Source organism: Mastacembelus armatus, chromosome 4, assembly GCF_900324485.2.
Source record: "Mastacembelus armatus chromosome 4, fMasArm1.2, whole genome shotgun sequence".
NCBI classification, from domain to species: domain Eukaryota; kingdom Metazoa; phylum Chordata; class Actinopteri; order Synbranchiformes; family Mastacembelidae; genus Mastacembelus; species Mastacembelus armatus.
In genome coordinates, this window is record NC_046636.1 from 19,788,585 (window position 1) to 19,805,220 (window position 16,636).

Genomic DNA, 16,636 nt, shown 5'->3' on the forward strand with positions numbered 1-16,636 from the left:
TTATTTTCCAACCAAACACAAGTGAATATATATTTTGATAAAATCATAAGTTCCATTTTTTAAAATTAATTAAGCTACTGCACAATCTTCTCACGTACACTCTGGCAACTTCAGAAGTAGTGTTTGGAAAGTATTGCATTATAAGCCAGGTAAAACTAAGTATATATGAATATTTTACCTACCTTCCAGCTAGAATCTTGTAGTAAGCAAATATCTGATCAGCCAACTTGTAGACGAATTGATCAAAGCACAAGTTCACCTGAAATAATAGAAGTTCAACTGAAGATGTATATTTCAGAATACAGTAAAGCAACTGCAGTATCAAACACGCCATCACAGTTCAGAAAAGCTGCAATTGGAAATAACAGTTTTAAATCATTCAGCACAATGTCTTGGTTGTCACTAGGAACATGGTTAAATAGGTTGGTTTAGTGAGATGAATTCTTATTTTTATTTATTTTGGTATTTATGTACAGATTTCCTTGCACAGTGATCCTAACCTGTAACATATATTTATGGTATTTTAGACTGAACTGACATGATGTGACATAAGCACATCTTCTATGTATGCCGTCTGTTTGTTATTTGGCAGTGGTCATGCTTTCTTTGTCATACTCCCAACTGCATATTCTGTACATACAGATTAACCATGCTTTATGTAACTATATTAGTTGCAGTTATATAAGCTGTTACATAATGACTGGAAATGCATTGCAATAATATCTCACCCAATGGGCAACCGACTGAGAATAAGGAACAGAGTTGCATAGAATTTGTTTCTGACATGGTCATGACAAATGCTATATCTAGAAAGAAACTGCAGTGCAGTTCCTTCATCACATACCCTGACTAGCTTGTCAAGATGAAAAAATGCAATAATCCAGTATATAAAGCAAATCATTTGATATTTTACCTCTGCCTCTATTTCATCATAGAGGAACTGCTTCTTGAATTTGGTCAGGGCGTAGTGTGCACTGTCGTTGTATAAATCCAGGGGATACAGCACATACCTGCATAGGATTCAAGAAAAAAAGTTCTATCCCCATGTGCCTTCACTTGAAATTTCTAAGAAAATGCCCCTGCACACGTTACACAGTGAATGTCTTTATGTGAGTGAGTGTGAGTACAGGATGAGACTGGAATATGTGAACTTGCTAAAAAGAAGGAAAGCTGAAAGTGACGGCAGATGTAGTGTATACACAAAGTGAAGAAGGTAAAACAACCGTTAAATCTGTCAGGGCTGATAAATCCAATTCTGAGGACTCATTTCAGACACAAGCTCAGGGATATGAGTAAAACATTTTCAGGCAGATATGTAAAAACTGAAGTTTTAGATCATAAACATAAATTAATCTGAAGTGAACACTCAGCATCTATGTTACAATATATATTTGGAGGGAAATGGATTTTGTACTCTATAAAACAATTATTATTTTATCAGTAAATACAGATATTTACTGATACAGTTTGGGTGAATATCTGAAGAATTACAGCATGCATGATTCATGCCAGCTGAGGTGCTTAATGGCTTATGTAAAACCTGTAGCAACATAATCCTGTAGCAAAGATTTAAAACATGAAAACATTCATGGTTAATCCTAATGTTTAGGATTTTACCCACAGTCCTTTTCGTAAGAATTAACCAAAAGTTGCGGAATGCCTTTAACCAATTATGCCACCAGACCTCTGGCTTATTAAATTAAAGCAACAAAAATTAGTTAGAAAAGGGCACAGACACCAGACACAGTCTAAGTGTGTTGTCTTTGCCCTTCCAACCATAAAATGACTATATGGTTGTTTTGAAAAATTTAGAATGTTTGTGAAAACGCAATATTTACTCCATCATGGAAGCTTCTTTGGTCTCCAGGATGTGGTCTGTGAGGATCCATGGCATGGACATCTCGATGGGGAATTGGATCCTGCGACCCATAGTAAGCTCCAAGAAGAACTCTCTGAACCAAAGCTGGGAGAGGTCACAACACTGCTGCAAAGTCTCTGTATGAAAAAGTAAACAGTTTTTATAAGAGTGTCCACACAGTATTCAAAGGGCCCTCTGTAGTTACAGGGCAGACTGCTGTTTCTTCTTACCACTGAAGTTCAGCAGATGGGTGTAAAAGAAGGACTCGCGGTGAAATTTCTCAATGTCCAGGATAGTGGGGCCTTCCAGACTGCTGCGCAAGGTCTTCTTAGAGCCACTTTTGTCGGCGACAAGGGACTCCAGCATAGTCCTCACCATGTAAAGCTGCACATATATGTAAAAAAAAAAAAAAAAGAAGACAGAAAATAATGTAAGTGAAATCTCATTATTATCCACATCCTGGTGGTTCTATTGCAACATCACTTGGGAACAGACTGTGTAATCTCATTACAGGTAGGTGGTTTGTCTCCTTTATGTCACATAATATCAACTCATTAAAAACGCTGCACCAAATATTAGCAGCTTCACTGCATCTTCCTTTTTTAGTCAATTTATTTAGTACAACACATACCATATGGGCTATCAGCTCAATATCAGCTAGTATCTGCACAGTTTGTCAGAGGATAAGCAAGAAGCTTTACAGAGTTGTCCGTGGTCATAGAGATCAGAATTACAATCGACTACATCTTATACATGTCCTGATGTGCAGTGCTCTCTCTCGGCAGAGGAATGCCATGGTGCCATAAACATACATGTGACTCATCCAACAGGGACTAGAGCACCTACTTGATTGAAGCAGTGTCTGCTAAGGGTCTGTTTGGACAGTCATCCAATGCCTTTCAAGCAAAGTTTGAGCTGAGGAGGAACAGGCTGAGAATGCTGCACAAAGTCCTAATAGCTCATAGGTATTCATAAGATGACTGTGCCATTGCCCCCTCCAAAGAGATCAGCTACAATAGTCAGTAATAGTAATTTGGTGAACGGTAATATCCCAGTCTGCCCCAAATCAGATGGCCTGGACATAAGGTCCACCACTAGGCTCCAGCAGCAGGACGACACTGTTTCTCCTCTCTTTTTGTGGCTCAAGAGAATACTGTCTCTTGCTCAGGGAAATAGGGTTTGTGTCCCAAACATTCAGGCTCTGGGCTCTGGTGAATCTGCAGAAAAGTCTACTAATTCACAGTTCACATTCACCCATGCCTTGAACTTTGGCTAAATGCTGTATATTGAAAGGTTTACCCCCAAATGTAGTGGTAACATTTTAAAGCATTTGAGCCTCATCCAATACAGGGGGTTATATTTGTAATTGGTGGGTTTTTGAGCAATGGTGACAGGGATGTAACCTTCTATTTCAGGACTGCATAGTGAAAGTTTTGTCTTTCTTGCAGGGGCTGTTAGAGAAATGTCTTTCCTACTTTACTATTAAATTATACACTGCAGTTATATCATCTTGTCATACTGGTTTTGAGGGGGTGTCACCTGGGGCTCATCCACCTGCAAGTTTTTTAAAGAGATGCTGCTGGCTATGGCCGACAGTTGGATTCATCTCTTCCTTATGGGATTTGCTGTTACTCCTTGAGGCCCTTTGTGGTCCTTCCTTTGAGCCAATTCAGTCTCCTGATAAGAAACTCCTTTCATACAAAGCATAGCAGGATAAAACTATATTCAAGCAGGGGCTTACCCAGTGGATTGAGGAAGCTAGCTCCTTGCCTATACCAGAAAAGGTGTCCCATTGCTTAAAGTTGTGAGGGCACACTCGATGACATTAAGGTGTATGTGGGTGATATTTGTGGAGCATGCATTTGAATTTGCTGTGCGGATGTAACAGCCAACTCAGTGGCTCATGTTGTCTTCTCTTCTGGGTCCATGATGCACTAGAGTGTTGCAGTGTGATTGTATATCACATACATTATGTGTTGTACCAACTAAATGAATAGAAAAGGAACAAAAGGTTATGACTATATCTTCTGTTCACTCAAAGAGAGGAACGAGGTGCAACACCATGTTGCTCCACCTCACAGCTGTGCTGGTGAAGAGTAGATGTTAAATTGTGACAACTGTGGTAAAATTGCTTCATAGGCACAGGCAGGGATACATCACCAAAGGGTGTCTGTCTTAATGTGTGAATAAAGGTATGTCAACAAGGGCACACGAGGACGCTTAGCTGAGGTTTATAGTCCTGTACCGAAAAAAGATTAGTTCTTGGAATTGACCACTAAGCTGTTAAGTCTGCATGGTTTATGCAATATAAGGGATTCCACCATACAATGACATGTGTTATGCAACATGCAACTATACAGATGATTGCTGTTCAGCACTGAAATGTATGGCTTTCAATAAAGTCTCACAGAGGTACTCTGTAATGCAAGGCATTCAGAAAAGAAGAGGACCATATTAAATAGAATAAGCCAGTTTATGACACAGAACAGCCCTGCTTGAGCTCATATCATCTGCCTCATCCGTGATGTACTACAGAGCCATGGTGAGCTAGATCAGCCATATTCATAAGTTCAACAGCCTGGGTCACAACGTGTAAGACCGTGAAGGTGTGGGAAAGGATTTGAGAGAAAAGGTTAACTCAAGGTGGAGTAAAGGATAGGTTTAACAGAGGTGAGGTGTTGAGACCTGTGTACTGGAGGGTCCCACAGCCCGTCGAGGAACCTTAATGTCAAATCCACCCTTGGGATCTTTTTCTCCACGAAGTGCTGGGTCATTGTGAGGCTCCCGGCCAGTCTCCCAGTCGCAGACCGTCTTCCGAATGGCCTGAAGGACACTGCAGCAAGAGGAATTCATAAACTTTATTGAGTTTTCTGATCAACAACAGGCTAGCATGTCAGTGCATGACTATCAAAAGTTAGACACACCCACGTATCTGCATACAGCGTGTGGTATGCAGGTGCATTTTTACTGAAAATAGCTGTCTGCTGCAGCCGAAAACAAAGCGGCTATAGCTGTGAGTCCTGACATCAAACCTACAAACTGAAAGACTCATAATAAAGCTCTGTAGAGTTCAGAGGAATGGCAGAGTTGGTTTACACTATGTGCTGTTTTTTTTTTTTTTTTTTTAAACTACAAGTGAAACCTTTCATATTACACAGTCATTTCCCCCACTGTTGTAAAAATATTATTCAGTACAAGTTACTTATACACTTATACTGACATCCTCACATCAATGATAAAGAAGCTATCAAACATGGTAGCCAAGGAGAGGCTTTTAGTTCAGGGACTACCTGTGTTTTTGGGTGAAATTGTCAACTGCCATGTAATCCATACCTCTGGATGACATTTTTCTTCTTTTTGATGGCCTGTCGGAGCGGATCACGCAGGGTGACTTGAGCAAAGTCCTGCAGAGCTGAATAGATGGTGTGACGAATGGCGTGATTGAACACACTCTCCATGCGTCCCATTAGCACCTGTAATCCCTTTATCATGGCAATCACCTGGCAAGAGCATTCAATAAATATCAGACTAATATCAGTTTAAAAAACTGTGTATGTATGTGATGAAGTCATTACTGACCTCTACAAGAGCAAACTTCTCTTCGGTTGTGTAGTTGTATCTGGTGGCTCGCTCATATTCCTCAGCATTGTCAGGGCAATCTTTATTGGAGTACTTGTCTGTTGGATGAACCAGTTTCCAGGAGTACTATAAGTGAAGTAGAAAAGTTTTTAAATAACTGAACAGACCAGAAAACAGAAATCAAACTATCAAGTGCTGATGAGCCTGTGCCATATTAAGTACATCTCAGTAAGATTTGGAAATTCAGTGTATTTCCTTTCATGTACAATTTGCTTCCTCACCACTTCCATCACATGAGCGCTCCACTGGGAGAGCAGCTGCATGCCCTGCAGGGCCAAATCAAACAGCTTCCTGTATTCAGCATCTGTCTTCTGGGCTTCCTGACGCCCGGATCCAGTCACCACCTACATGGACACAAAGTTACACACGCCTGACTTATTCACAGTACAGCTTACTCGATGGTATGTGCAACACTGTCTTCAGTACATGAGCAATTCTAATCCACAAGTCAGTCAGGTAAATTTCCATCTGAATCATACTGAATTGAAAATTCATAGAGCCAAGACATCTGCTCAAAAGCTTACATCCCAACAGGGAATTAAAGCACCCTCCACATAAGACAGAGAATTCTTTAAAGCATACTTAAATGGAAGAAAGACAGCTGAAATAACCAGGTGGCTTCAGCTGGACTAATTTCTGACGTGAAGGTGAATGTATATGCCTGTGATGTACTGATCCACTCTTCAGGAGTTTAACTGCGTGTCCTTTAACTATTAGATCATCCAACTCATTAGATAAAAGAAACATCTAAAGATATTTATATTATTGTGATATTTTCAGCATTTTGTATTATTATTTTTTTGTCTCTTTTGTTCTAATACTAGTCTAGCTATGGGGGTGTTTTATCATGCTGATGCTCGATTTTGTCTATGAAAAACTAACATTCTTTTGAAATCTGCCATTTAATAATCTTACTTGTCGATGAGCAGTTTTCACCAACAGCATACCTCAGCATCTCACTGTGAACCATTTCATGCCATACTAACCTCACTGTTGCTATATCGGGCCAGCTCTGAAATGAAGCGCATATGATCCTCGCGGATCTGAATCATCTGCTCACAGATGTTGTATTGGGGGCTGCTCGATATAGACGTGCACGTCCACCTGGAGGGCAAGGGTGATGAGGACAGCAGAGTCAGGAATGCAGAAGTAAAGAGACATACCAACACTGATAAGAAGAACATCCATATGTTTTTTATGAAGAGGAAGATAGAGCATAGATATGAGGCTGCGAGGCTGCCATGGGTTTGTTTCAGGCAGTGGCTCCACAAACAATACCGGTTAGTAACTATCTGTTAGTGTGATTACTGTTGGTTTTTGACTCTTCAGGTCAAGAATAATCATCTTGAAATACCAAAACAAGCATGCAACAGCAATGGCAGGTAAAATAAATACTAATAGTATGCCAATATATCAATTTCATAAGTGTATCAAGAAAGAAGAACATATGATATAGGTGATAATATGCTGGCTGAGCAGGTGGAAGCATGTGCACAGCTACAATAGCCTGAATCTGTATCATCAGTGAAATGTGGCATTGAACACCAGAAAAGCGCTGCATTTAAAGGATAAAGCCATATCTACTTGTTTACATCTATTTGGTTAGAAGATTAAGACACCCTACAACCACAATAGCAGCTCTGAGAATGCAGCTAGCGAGAACAGTACTTTAATTTAAATGCTCACATCAGCATATACACAAGGTGAACACTAACATGCTACTGTTTAGCAGGCAGAGTTTTCTGTTTACTATGTTCGACATCTTAGTTTATATGCTAAAAACACCAGTGTCGTAGAAATGAGTGAATATTTTACACACTAACTACATATGTGTGGGCTATTTTTACATAAATTGCCCCTTTGAACACATGAGAGCCACAGACAGATGGAAGGATAGAAAGTACAGAGACAGACCAACTCATTGTTTGTTCTGGCCTTTTCATGGGATTTGTTTAAAGTAACAAAAATATTGAATAAATCCTTATTCTTTAAGCTTTATCCACCACATCGATACATGTTCAATGCAGAAAATTCTATAGATCCTTTAGATCTTAATATGTGTCAAGGATCCCAGCTCACAGAGACATCACAAACAAGAGTGTGTGCTTCTCTCACCTGGATTTGTTCTCTTCAAAGTGAGCGCTGGTCTTGATGTAGCGGGACAACTCGATTTGCATGTCGCCAAAGAGAGGGACCACCTGGAGTTGCTGTGAACACAAACGCACAGATTTGCATAATAAATTACATATTAACACATGGATATATGTATTTATTCTATTTTGAGAAATGAGTGAATGAGAAGAATGATTGGTAGAATAACCTGTGTTGAAATAATAACTTACAGTCACGTTTCATTTTATAAACATTAATATGTACAGACTCTAGTTGTCAGTGTAAAAACCTCCATGACCTCCATACCTTAAAAAACTTATCAATCTTAGTGAGGTTGATTCTCTTCTTGGCATCTAGTTTGTAGATGTTGCTGCTGTTTCCATCCATCAGGTACAAGCCGAAACCCATTACCTGGGGAAAGGGAACAGTGATTACATATTGCTATCAACAATGCTGCAGTGGTTCAAATGCCCCGTAGCAATTAACCAATCCACAGTCTTAGGTGCTGAGCGTTACTTACTTTGAGCAGCATATGTTTCTCATTGGGAGTGAGGTACATCTTGTTCTCATAGTAATCGACACACAGGTTGACAATGTCGGCCAGCAGCTCTTCATATCCATGGATCACTTCCAGCTGCTGCTGCAAAGACTGGCAGACCAGACGGACAGGATGATTGGTTATCAAATTCCTAGTATTGTTAATCACAGTGTGTTTTATTTAACTATTAGCACCTTTCAGTATTCTTTTCAATCTCATGACTTTATCTTACTTTAAAAGACAGGCAGCTTCGGAGAACGCACATTCTAACATTAGTTTCAAATCATTTAGATGCACATCTGACCAACCTGAGTGATTTTGTTGTGATTTGCCAGGAACATGGACAGGTTCTGAGACTCCTGAATGGATGAGGGCTCTGACATTTTTCTGAGGAACTGAGCAGCTCTGTGCCAAGGCAAGAAACATCTTGTTTAAATTTAAAAATGCACACCAAGACTACATTAGGTTAACTTCTTCTGTCAGTCTACCACAGAAGTTTCCATCTGTGACGTGCACCTCGGAGGGTGACACACAGGGAGAGACGTAAGGGAGGAGCTGAATTTTGTGCCAAATGTGATGCTGACTGATGCTGCCACCTAGTGTCTGCTGTGGCAATCAACTGTATGGCTACATTAAGCATTTACTGTAACTATGCGAATACCGTTTGTAGGCAGAGTGGTCGTTCTTGACGCTGCATTTCATGTTCTTCAGCTCATCCAGCACAGCAAACATGTTGATGAACTTTCCCAGGGTTAGCAGGTACGCCTCTGAGACAAAGTCTTTTCTGCGCTCGGCGTGACAGAGACGACGGACCTCCCCACAGAAACGGTCGATAGCTGTGCGCTGGAGGAAAGAAAGATAAGCGATTACATTTATACAACTTGGAAATAAGGAAAGAATCTGCTGATACATGAACACACATTTACCTGGAAGTACATGAAATTCATCAGCTTAGTGACTTCTGGCTCCAGCACCTCCACTGTCTTCTCATAGATCTCCACTCTGTTGGGTTGTTCATTGCATTTGACCTAGAAGAGAAAAACACAAACAGACAGCATGAGTAAGTGAAACCACACACAGCGTTTTTTTCCTCCAACATATTAGTAATTAGTGCAATTAAAAATTAAGTATTTGCAATACCTATTAAGCTGATGCTTATTTCATTATATTAGTTTTGTCTGCAACATATCAGAGTTGTTCAAATGCACAAAGCCCCAGAATCAAAAAGTGACATCTTCAACCTAAAAAATGACTGTTTAGTTCAACCAATAGATGAAGGACTCGAACCATTAACACATTATTAAAATAGTTGCAAATCCATGTCAACAGACTGTTTCAGCTTTACATATAATGACATAACCATGTGACAGGAACACACAGACAAAGCAGTCACCTGTGGTATTGCACGTGAGCAGCTCCTCCATGTGTAGAGCATGATGGCGTACTCCTGCCCCTCCTCTAACATCTCGTTCTAATTCAAAGGGACAAAACCAATCAATCAGACTAATCAGTTACACACTGCCTCATATTTTACAAGCTAACTGAAAACAAAAAACAAACTTAAAGTACATAAAAACTGACACATACGTGCAGCATTGCTTCTTTGTTAAGTCATTCGTTCCCAGGGGCTAGAAGGAAGAGCATCTGTGCTTTCAGGCCAGCCATATATCCAGCTCTGCCCGATTCTGACCCCGAGCAATTATCCCTCACTAATTAGACACAAAGCCCTACTATTCCTGTTAAGAGGTGGTCCAAAGCATCCGTTTGTCCTTCAGCCAGTTGCTTTTGGGCCTGGATCCTGCAAGCTGCATCCACACAATACCAAACGCTCTGGTGGGACAGGCAGGTCCCTTACCAGAGCCTGTTCCTAATAAGCCTTTGACCTGTGAATTTATTGTTCCCACCAAAACATTACTGACTTGAAGCAGAGCACTGACACTCTAGTTAGTAATTTCCCATACCATGCTGGAGTGGACTGTGGCCTGCTCGATGTATCTGGCGATTCCAGTGACGAATGCATTTCGGTCCTCGAAGTTGGTGTTGAAGTTGGGCTGTGGAAAGATGTTTCCACAAAATGATTCATCAGGTACATGACAGGCAAAACATCTCATCCAAAGATGGCAAAAGTAGTAGCTTACATGGGCATACATACATGGGCAGCACGCTACTATTGCTAAGTGCACTTGTGTATGTTAATGCTGTTATGAAGCCTCCAAACAATACACTCTTATGCTGTTAAAAACATTGGCATCTTTAATCTTTTCTCACACAGAGAACTCCACTATATGTCAATCATGTTTCCAAATAAAAAGTGGAAATCACCATGTTCACCTGAGATAAAAGAAACTACAGTGAGTAGTTCTCTAACCAGTGCTGACATTATTTATTTTTTTTATGAATTAAGGCTTTTGGAAAATGCTACACTAAATATTCCAACATAATAATGCTGTTGCTGTTCACATTTTATGGCTTATTGTGTTGGTTCTCAAAGCAGTCCCATTCAACTGTAACAGTTTATTTCTGTTAAATTTATTTTAGATACGGGCTACATAACTGTGTTTCCCTTTTCTTTTTGCAACGCGTTGTAAAGGTACATGTATTTACTGACCTCAACAAGAACCTAAGGCCTTTTCAGGTCAGATGCTGGCTATGTGTACAAAGAGGGGAGGCGATTCTGGCAGATAAAGTGAAATGGGTTTTGAAAAGGGAAACAGGAAGGCGTGCTGAATTTGTATGTATATAGAGTGCATACTGTCTGTCCTCCAAAACAGAAGTCATCCAATAAAAACACTTGAATGAAAAAAAAAAAGAGATATGCTCACTAGCAGAATGATGATTATCAGGCAATAATTGCCTGCCACAGGGGAAGTGTGCCTTATCAGTCTGCCTAGATCACAAGTAGTCAAAAACAGCGCAGCAAAGTGCAGCCATCAGCACTGACCTGATACATGACTGAGGATGGTAGGGGCTCGATGCATGGTTGCTGGTCAGGGAGCGGCAGCTCCTCCAGCAGGTCCACGTTGGAGAGGGCGTCTTCTAAAGTCACTGCGGACGTCATGCTGCTGCAACGCACAAAAACACAATCAGGTTTACAACTTTCGTTTGAAATGCAGGAGCTGTAAACTCATACAAAATATGTATTAGTTAATGACTGACCAGACATTCAGCAGTGTGGCCTCATTTTTGGGTCCTGCATTATATAAGTTTTGTTTTTGACAACCTGAGACACCAGCAGCAGAGCTTGGGATGATTTGGTTATAAACAACTACATTTTAAAATCCTTCATCATAGGCTAACAACTGCAGACTGCACCTTTAGCCCTTCAAAAAGAGCTTCACATACTGCTTTGGGTTCTGCTCAGTACAAATAGCTATTGGGGTGTTTCTTGCCCAGACAGCTTTTGTATTTCAAATGTTACTGGCAAAAAACCTGCAATCTGAACTGACAGTGAGCCAAACAATCTACAGCCACCAACCACCAACACTAAAGTACGGCAGTCACTACATGCACAGACCCGAGGCCAGAGGAGGTTACTGACTTCCTGCTGTGCAGATAGAAGGCTCATACAATTAAAGGACTGTGGCATGATATTATGGAATATCATTACAGACCATCATCTGAAAGAAACATTAGTTACCATGGGACTTTAAGGTTGAAAAGTCCAAAATACCATCCCTCTGATTCAAGGGAAATATGGTTATTGTATTCTAATTCTACAGAAGGGTGGTAGGTACCACATTAATCATAAAAATATAGATAGAAAACTACAGTGCTATGCGTCAGCTTTCAGGAAAGGACCAATTGGATTACAGATCAGACTAAAAGAGTAGCTCTACCTCCCTATACCTCGTAACAAGAACAAAAAAGTTTGCCTTTTTTAAATAAAATCTATTTTTTGGCACATATTTTTACATACAGCATACAGAGGACCTGAACGCCTGATGCAAGTCCAGACACGCACTCCACAAAGATTTCTACAGAACGTGCACCACCGTCGGCAGCATCAGATTACAAAAGGCAGCTGCTCCCGTGAAGCTTATGAGAAAATACTTGGTTGTTGTGATTGGTTGGTTCGTATGGGTGTTTTAGTACTTTCCTTCAAAATTGAGACTGCATAAATAAAGTTAAAAATTCTTTAAAAATAAATGTTTTAAAATTCATTTTAAATTTGTCTTTAAATTCCTGTACATTCATATCCATCAATTGCCTCATTATTATAAATGAAGAACTCCGAACATAGTTGTGTCCTGCACAACAGCTTGCTGAGGTACAGTATATCAGGGATGTACAGAATATCCTAACACTGAGGAGTATTTGGATTATAGCTGTAGTATCATTTTACAGCACAGCCCTGACAAACTGAAATATCATGTCATAAACAACACAAGTCACCTCCTTTTTTGAAAGGGGACACCTTTTCTATCGTTGTGGCTCCAGCACAATGAACCCGACACAGTCACTGAGGTACTGACTTTCAGCTTTAATTGGACATCTGGACATCACCCCATGTGTTGGAGTACAGAGTCAACAGAACTAAAAAGCACGTTACTGGCCCACTTACATGCTGCACTGCAAGTAATGAAACAGGTAAACATTTTTACACAGCTTAAAAAACTAAACTAACAATTACAGCACCAAAGCAGTTTCAGAACATGTCACATTACTGTTTTAGAGAAGAAAATCTTTTTTTAGCTTCTCAAACTGAACTGCACACAGTCCTGTATGAAGCACGACACACAGACATAAAACAAGGAAGTATGAGTCACAGACCATGAGCATGTGACGCAGGGACCACTTCAAGACAGGGAAGAACTGACAAGAAACTGAAAGTAGCCAATATAAAAAGATACACAGACAATTCTGCATTTCAAAAAAAAAAAAAATGTGTTTCAGTGCTGCATGAAAATATAAAGCAAATATAACCATGATTTGTTAGAACTACAGCAAATGCAACTATTTGTGAGACTGTTGGTCAACTTTCACTCTGGAGAGAAACCATATCCATTACTGAAAAAGGAACCTTGGTGGCTTTTGCTTTAGTGCACAGTTCCTGTTTGGATGGGAGCGTCTAGAGCTGTCTCCTCTGACAAGAGACACACATGCAGCAAAAGTGTTAATTTAGCTTGCCAGGTTGTTGGCCCTGACGCCCACTCCTGGAGTTACAGACCATGTGTTCGTACGGCTCCCTCTGTAATTACACTTAAGGAGCTTAAACCAGCCTCACGTAGGTAACCTAGGTGTGCCAAGCAGAGGGCAAACACAAGGCACTACCATGCAACACGGATGACAATACCACCAAAATTCTTTAAGCCTTTTAAAACATTTTTATAAGACCACAATGTCTGATAAAATTCTAACACTGGCAAAGATATATTTAAGTGTTAAGGAATAAACAAAAAACACTTAAATAAATGAAGACCTAAGGGTAAACAGAAGTAGGTAAATAGCAGCTAAAAGTAATAGATAAATAGCTGAAAAAAAAGTAACGGATAAGCAGATGAAATAGTTTATGAAAAAAATGCATAATGGTTTAAACAGCTAAAGGTGGTTGAACTGTTGCAAAGTAATGGGTAATGTTTGAAATGGTAATGAACAAAGTTAAAACTGAAATACTTTGCTTAAAGTACTTAATGATTGAAATAAAAGTAATGGTTATACAGCTGAAATAGTTGAATGGACAAATTTTTCAACTGGCAACAAATAATGGGTAAGAGGCTGAACGTTAAACTGTGAAAATAAAATAAGTATCGGTAATGATTTTAAAACCAAACTGAAGTGCAGACACGTGGAACGGGGTGGATGTTGATGAAGGGGTACTTGAGTTCATGTGCCCGGGCAATTGAGGCACATCAGAAACCACTGACATACATCAACCAGGACATCGACCGCCAAGATGGGTTGAGCTTTTTAACTGCCATGAGCACCTCAACACAAGTTCCAGATGCCTGAGTGACGTTCAGGGGCAGCAGAGACGTTAAAGGCAGACACTTCATGACCTCTGCAGATAAAACTATCTGCATGGCTTGTGGAGCAATGTGAGCGGCAATGTTTAAATACAGTTGTCTTAGCAACAAACAAACCTACATATTACACTTTCATATATTTTTCATATCTGAAGATGCAAAAACAGGAACCTATGCCTTGCACATTCATCTTAGCATTTCCTCTGAGATGGCAAACAGAAATTCAAAACAGATGCAATAAGAGTTGCACCAAACGATGCCACCATGAAGGAAGTTGTAGATGTTTCTGTTGATTAAGGTGCAAATCCCCCTCCCCCCGTTTTAACACTTTTTTTGTGTAAGATTTCACACCGTGTTTACCACTTATCACTGCAATGTGAAACACAGTACATGAAACATCACAGTATCTTGTTTTCATAAGTCATATCTCTAGAGTAAATTGTACAAAATATTTGTTTTCATACTCCATCACAATACTTCCTGACTGCTCAGTGGTGCATACAACAAGGGCTGAACAGAAAGTCTTAAACAGCCTTGAAGACAAATCAAAATTTGCTTAATCTAACAGCAACACACCTAGATGAAAATAAATGTATCCGTCATAATGAAGCACCTCATGTCTGTGTAGTCTCAGTTTGGTTTGCTTATCTGTTTTCTACATCGACTTCCACGCTAAATACACCAAATTATTTACTTTGGACTTACAAACTGCAAACCCTGCTGAGGAATAAAGCACAGCTCAAAAAGTCACAAATAGAAGCCAGAGGATGTGATCCAAAAGAGCAAATTTCAAGAATTCTTTTCAGTACAAACACCAAAGAAGCATCATAGATCTCCAAACAAAACATTGTTAAATATGAGCTATAACAAATCTATCCTCACTAAAACTAAATAAGTGATCAGCACAGAACAGAGGTGGGAAATTAAAACCCACAACTCAGTTTCAGTGGCTTCTCTGTCACCCCATATACATCAGAGCGCAGCATTTCATTTGAGCGTTGACTTATTTGGCTTTTTCAGAATGCAAGAAGAAATTCAACCACAGAGTGGGGAGGGGGAAGGCTCTTATCAAAGTAACAACCGTTGCGGTTTGACCAACAAGATCTGGTTCACAATCTCATCACCCTCCTATATATATATTCATGCTTAAAGTGCTAAGTGTACTTTGTATTTACACTTAATGTCAGGGGCAGTGAATGCAACATCAAGAGGGTGGGGAATACAGTCGGTTCCTGAACACACCAAACTGTCCCACTGCGGTAATTCCCAAACAAACAAACAAACGAGAGAACAACCGGGAATTATTGTTCTTGTACCTCTCGCTAACAGTTAAATCAGCTCAACCAACAGGGTATAAACTTTAATTTGAACAGGAACTTCTGTCCTGATGTGGTTTCTCACCTGGCTGACAAACACAACTCTCAGACTCCAACTCACAATTATCAGTGACCAGTTCTGCCCCTCCCCAAAAAAAAAACAAGCGACAAACCCTGTAGTAATGGAGCCCCGGGAGGTTGAGGTGCCTGTAGCCGCGGTAATGGCCTTATCCCTGCTCTTGGTCCGGGATTAGTCACAACTCGGGCCTGCGAGCCAGGAAAATGGCTTTGCGTTGCAACAGGCGCTGAGCTCAGGGCTAACTATTCACAAGTGCCTGGTTTTCAAACACAGCTTCACCGCAGCTTCCTGCCAAAGCTATGGCCAAACAGAACTTCTTCCCGTCGTGGGTCGGTGAACTTAGCTGGAAATACACACGCATTGTGCCCAGCAGGCATTTCTACTCACCCGGGGTCGGTGGTTAGCAGGGAAGGAAAAGTTGTGCCTCCACGGAGCCGACTACAGCGCCATGTAGCCGGGCTGTCGATCCCTCTGGCAACTGGGAAGTCCTGGTTTGGAGGTCTTCAGTCTTCAGTCCGAGTTTTTCTTTCTGTCGTCGGCCAGAGGAATCTTTCCTTGGTCGCTGTTATTACCATGGGCGGGGGAGAGAAGCAGAGCAGGGAGTTCCTGTCCGTCAAACAGGGAAACTCAACAGGAAACTCGGTTCTGAGCTGCGGTGCCAGCCCCCTCCGCTAGGGCAGGGCCGAGGAGACGGGGTGGAGGCGGAGGAATGCACGGCGAGGAGCCTCCCGGGGGCCAGGGGTGCTGGGGGCCAAAACCCTCCACCACACCCCGGATACACACAGCACGGGCCGTGGGTTTGACTTCCTTTACAAAAAAAAATCATAAAGCCAAAGATTTATGTTAAAAATCCAACTACAGCGACCACATTCCCATTATTCCCAGAGTATTTGTGTGTTTTAATACTGCACTATGTCGCAAAATTAACTAACACAGATTCAATTATATAGTAATTAAAAAATACTACAATAAAACTATCAGAAAAACTAGTTCACTAATAAGAAAAATTGCTGACAGTAACCTAGTCATACCTTTGTTTCCAAAACGAATGAAAGAAACTGGCTTAAAGAATAACTATACAATTATATGCAGGAAGTCACAGCTTAAAATAACACAACATGAAACATGACA

The 16,636-nt window shown here is 40.5% G+C and overlaps 1 protein-coding gene across 2 annotated transcripts in view; it reads right to left on the minus strand.

The window, feature by feature from the left end:
- cyfip1 (cytoplasmic FMR1 interacting protein 1) overlaps positions 1-16,192 on the minus strand; it is a 24,657-nt gene extending 8,465 nt beyond the window's left edge. The window contains exons 1-19 of one of the 2 annotated variants that reach the window (XM_026304749.1): positions 15,893-16,191; positions 11,089-11,209; positions 10,109-10,198; positions 9,541-9,618; positions 9,074-9,175; positions 8,809-8,990; positions 8,456-8,552; positions 8,130-8,258; positions 7,916-8,020; positions 7,613-7,704; positions 6,484-6,601; positions 5,719-5,841; positions 5,438-5,563; positions 5,192-5,358; positions 4,544-4,691; positions 2,089-2,242; positions 1,839-1,995; positions 914-1,010; positions 183-259 (exon numbers count right to left, since the gene is read on the minus strand). In XM_026304749.1, the coding sequence (XP_026160534.1) occupies positions 183-259; positions 914-1,010; positions 1,839-1,995; positions 2,089-2,242; positions 4,544-4,691; positions 5,192-5,358; positions 5,438-5,563; positions 5,719-5,841; positions 6,484-6,601; positions 7,613-7,704; positions 7,916-8,020; positions 8,130-8,258; positions 8,456-8,552; positions 8,809-8,990; positions 9,074-9,175; positions 9,541-9,618; positions 10,109-10,198; positions 11,089-11,205 (2,159 nt within the window). In that variant the 5' untranslated portion in view covers positions 11,206-11,209; positions 15,893-16,191. Of the gene's footprint in view, positions 1-182; positions 260-913; positions 1,011-1,838; positions 1,996-2,088; positions 2,243-4,543; positions 4,692-5,191; positions 5,359-5,437; positions 5,564-5,718; positions 5,842-6,483; positions 6,602-7,612; positions 7,705-7,915; positions 8,021-8,129; positions 8,259-8,455; positions 8,553-8,808; positions 8,991-9,073; positions 9,176-9,540; positions 9,619-10,108; positions 10,199-11,088; positions 11,210-15,892 lie in introns of both variants that reach the window. The other variant, XM_026304750.1, reaches the window with a different exon arrangement.
- Between the last annotated feature and the right edge of the window lie 444 nt (positions 16,193-16,636).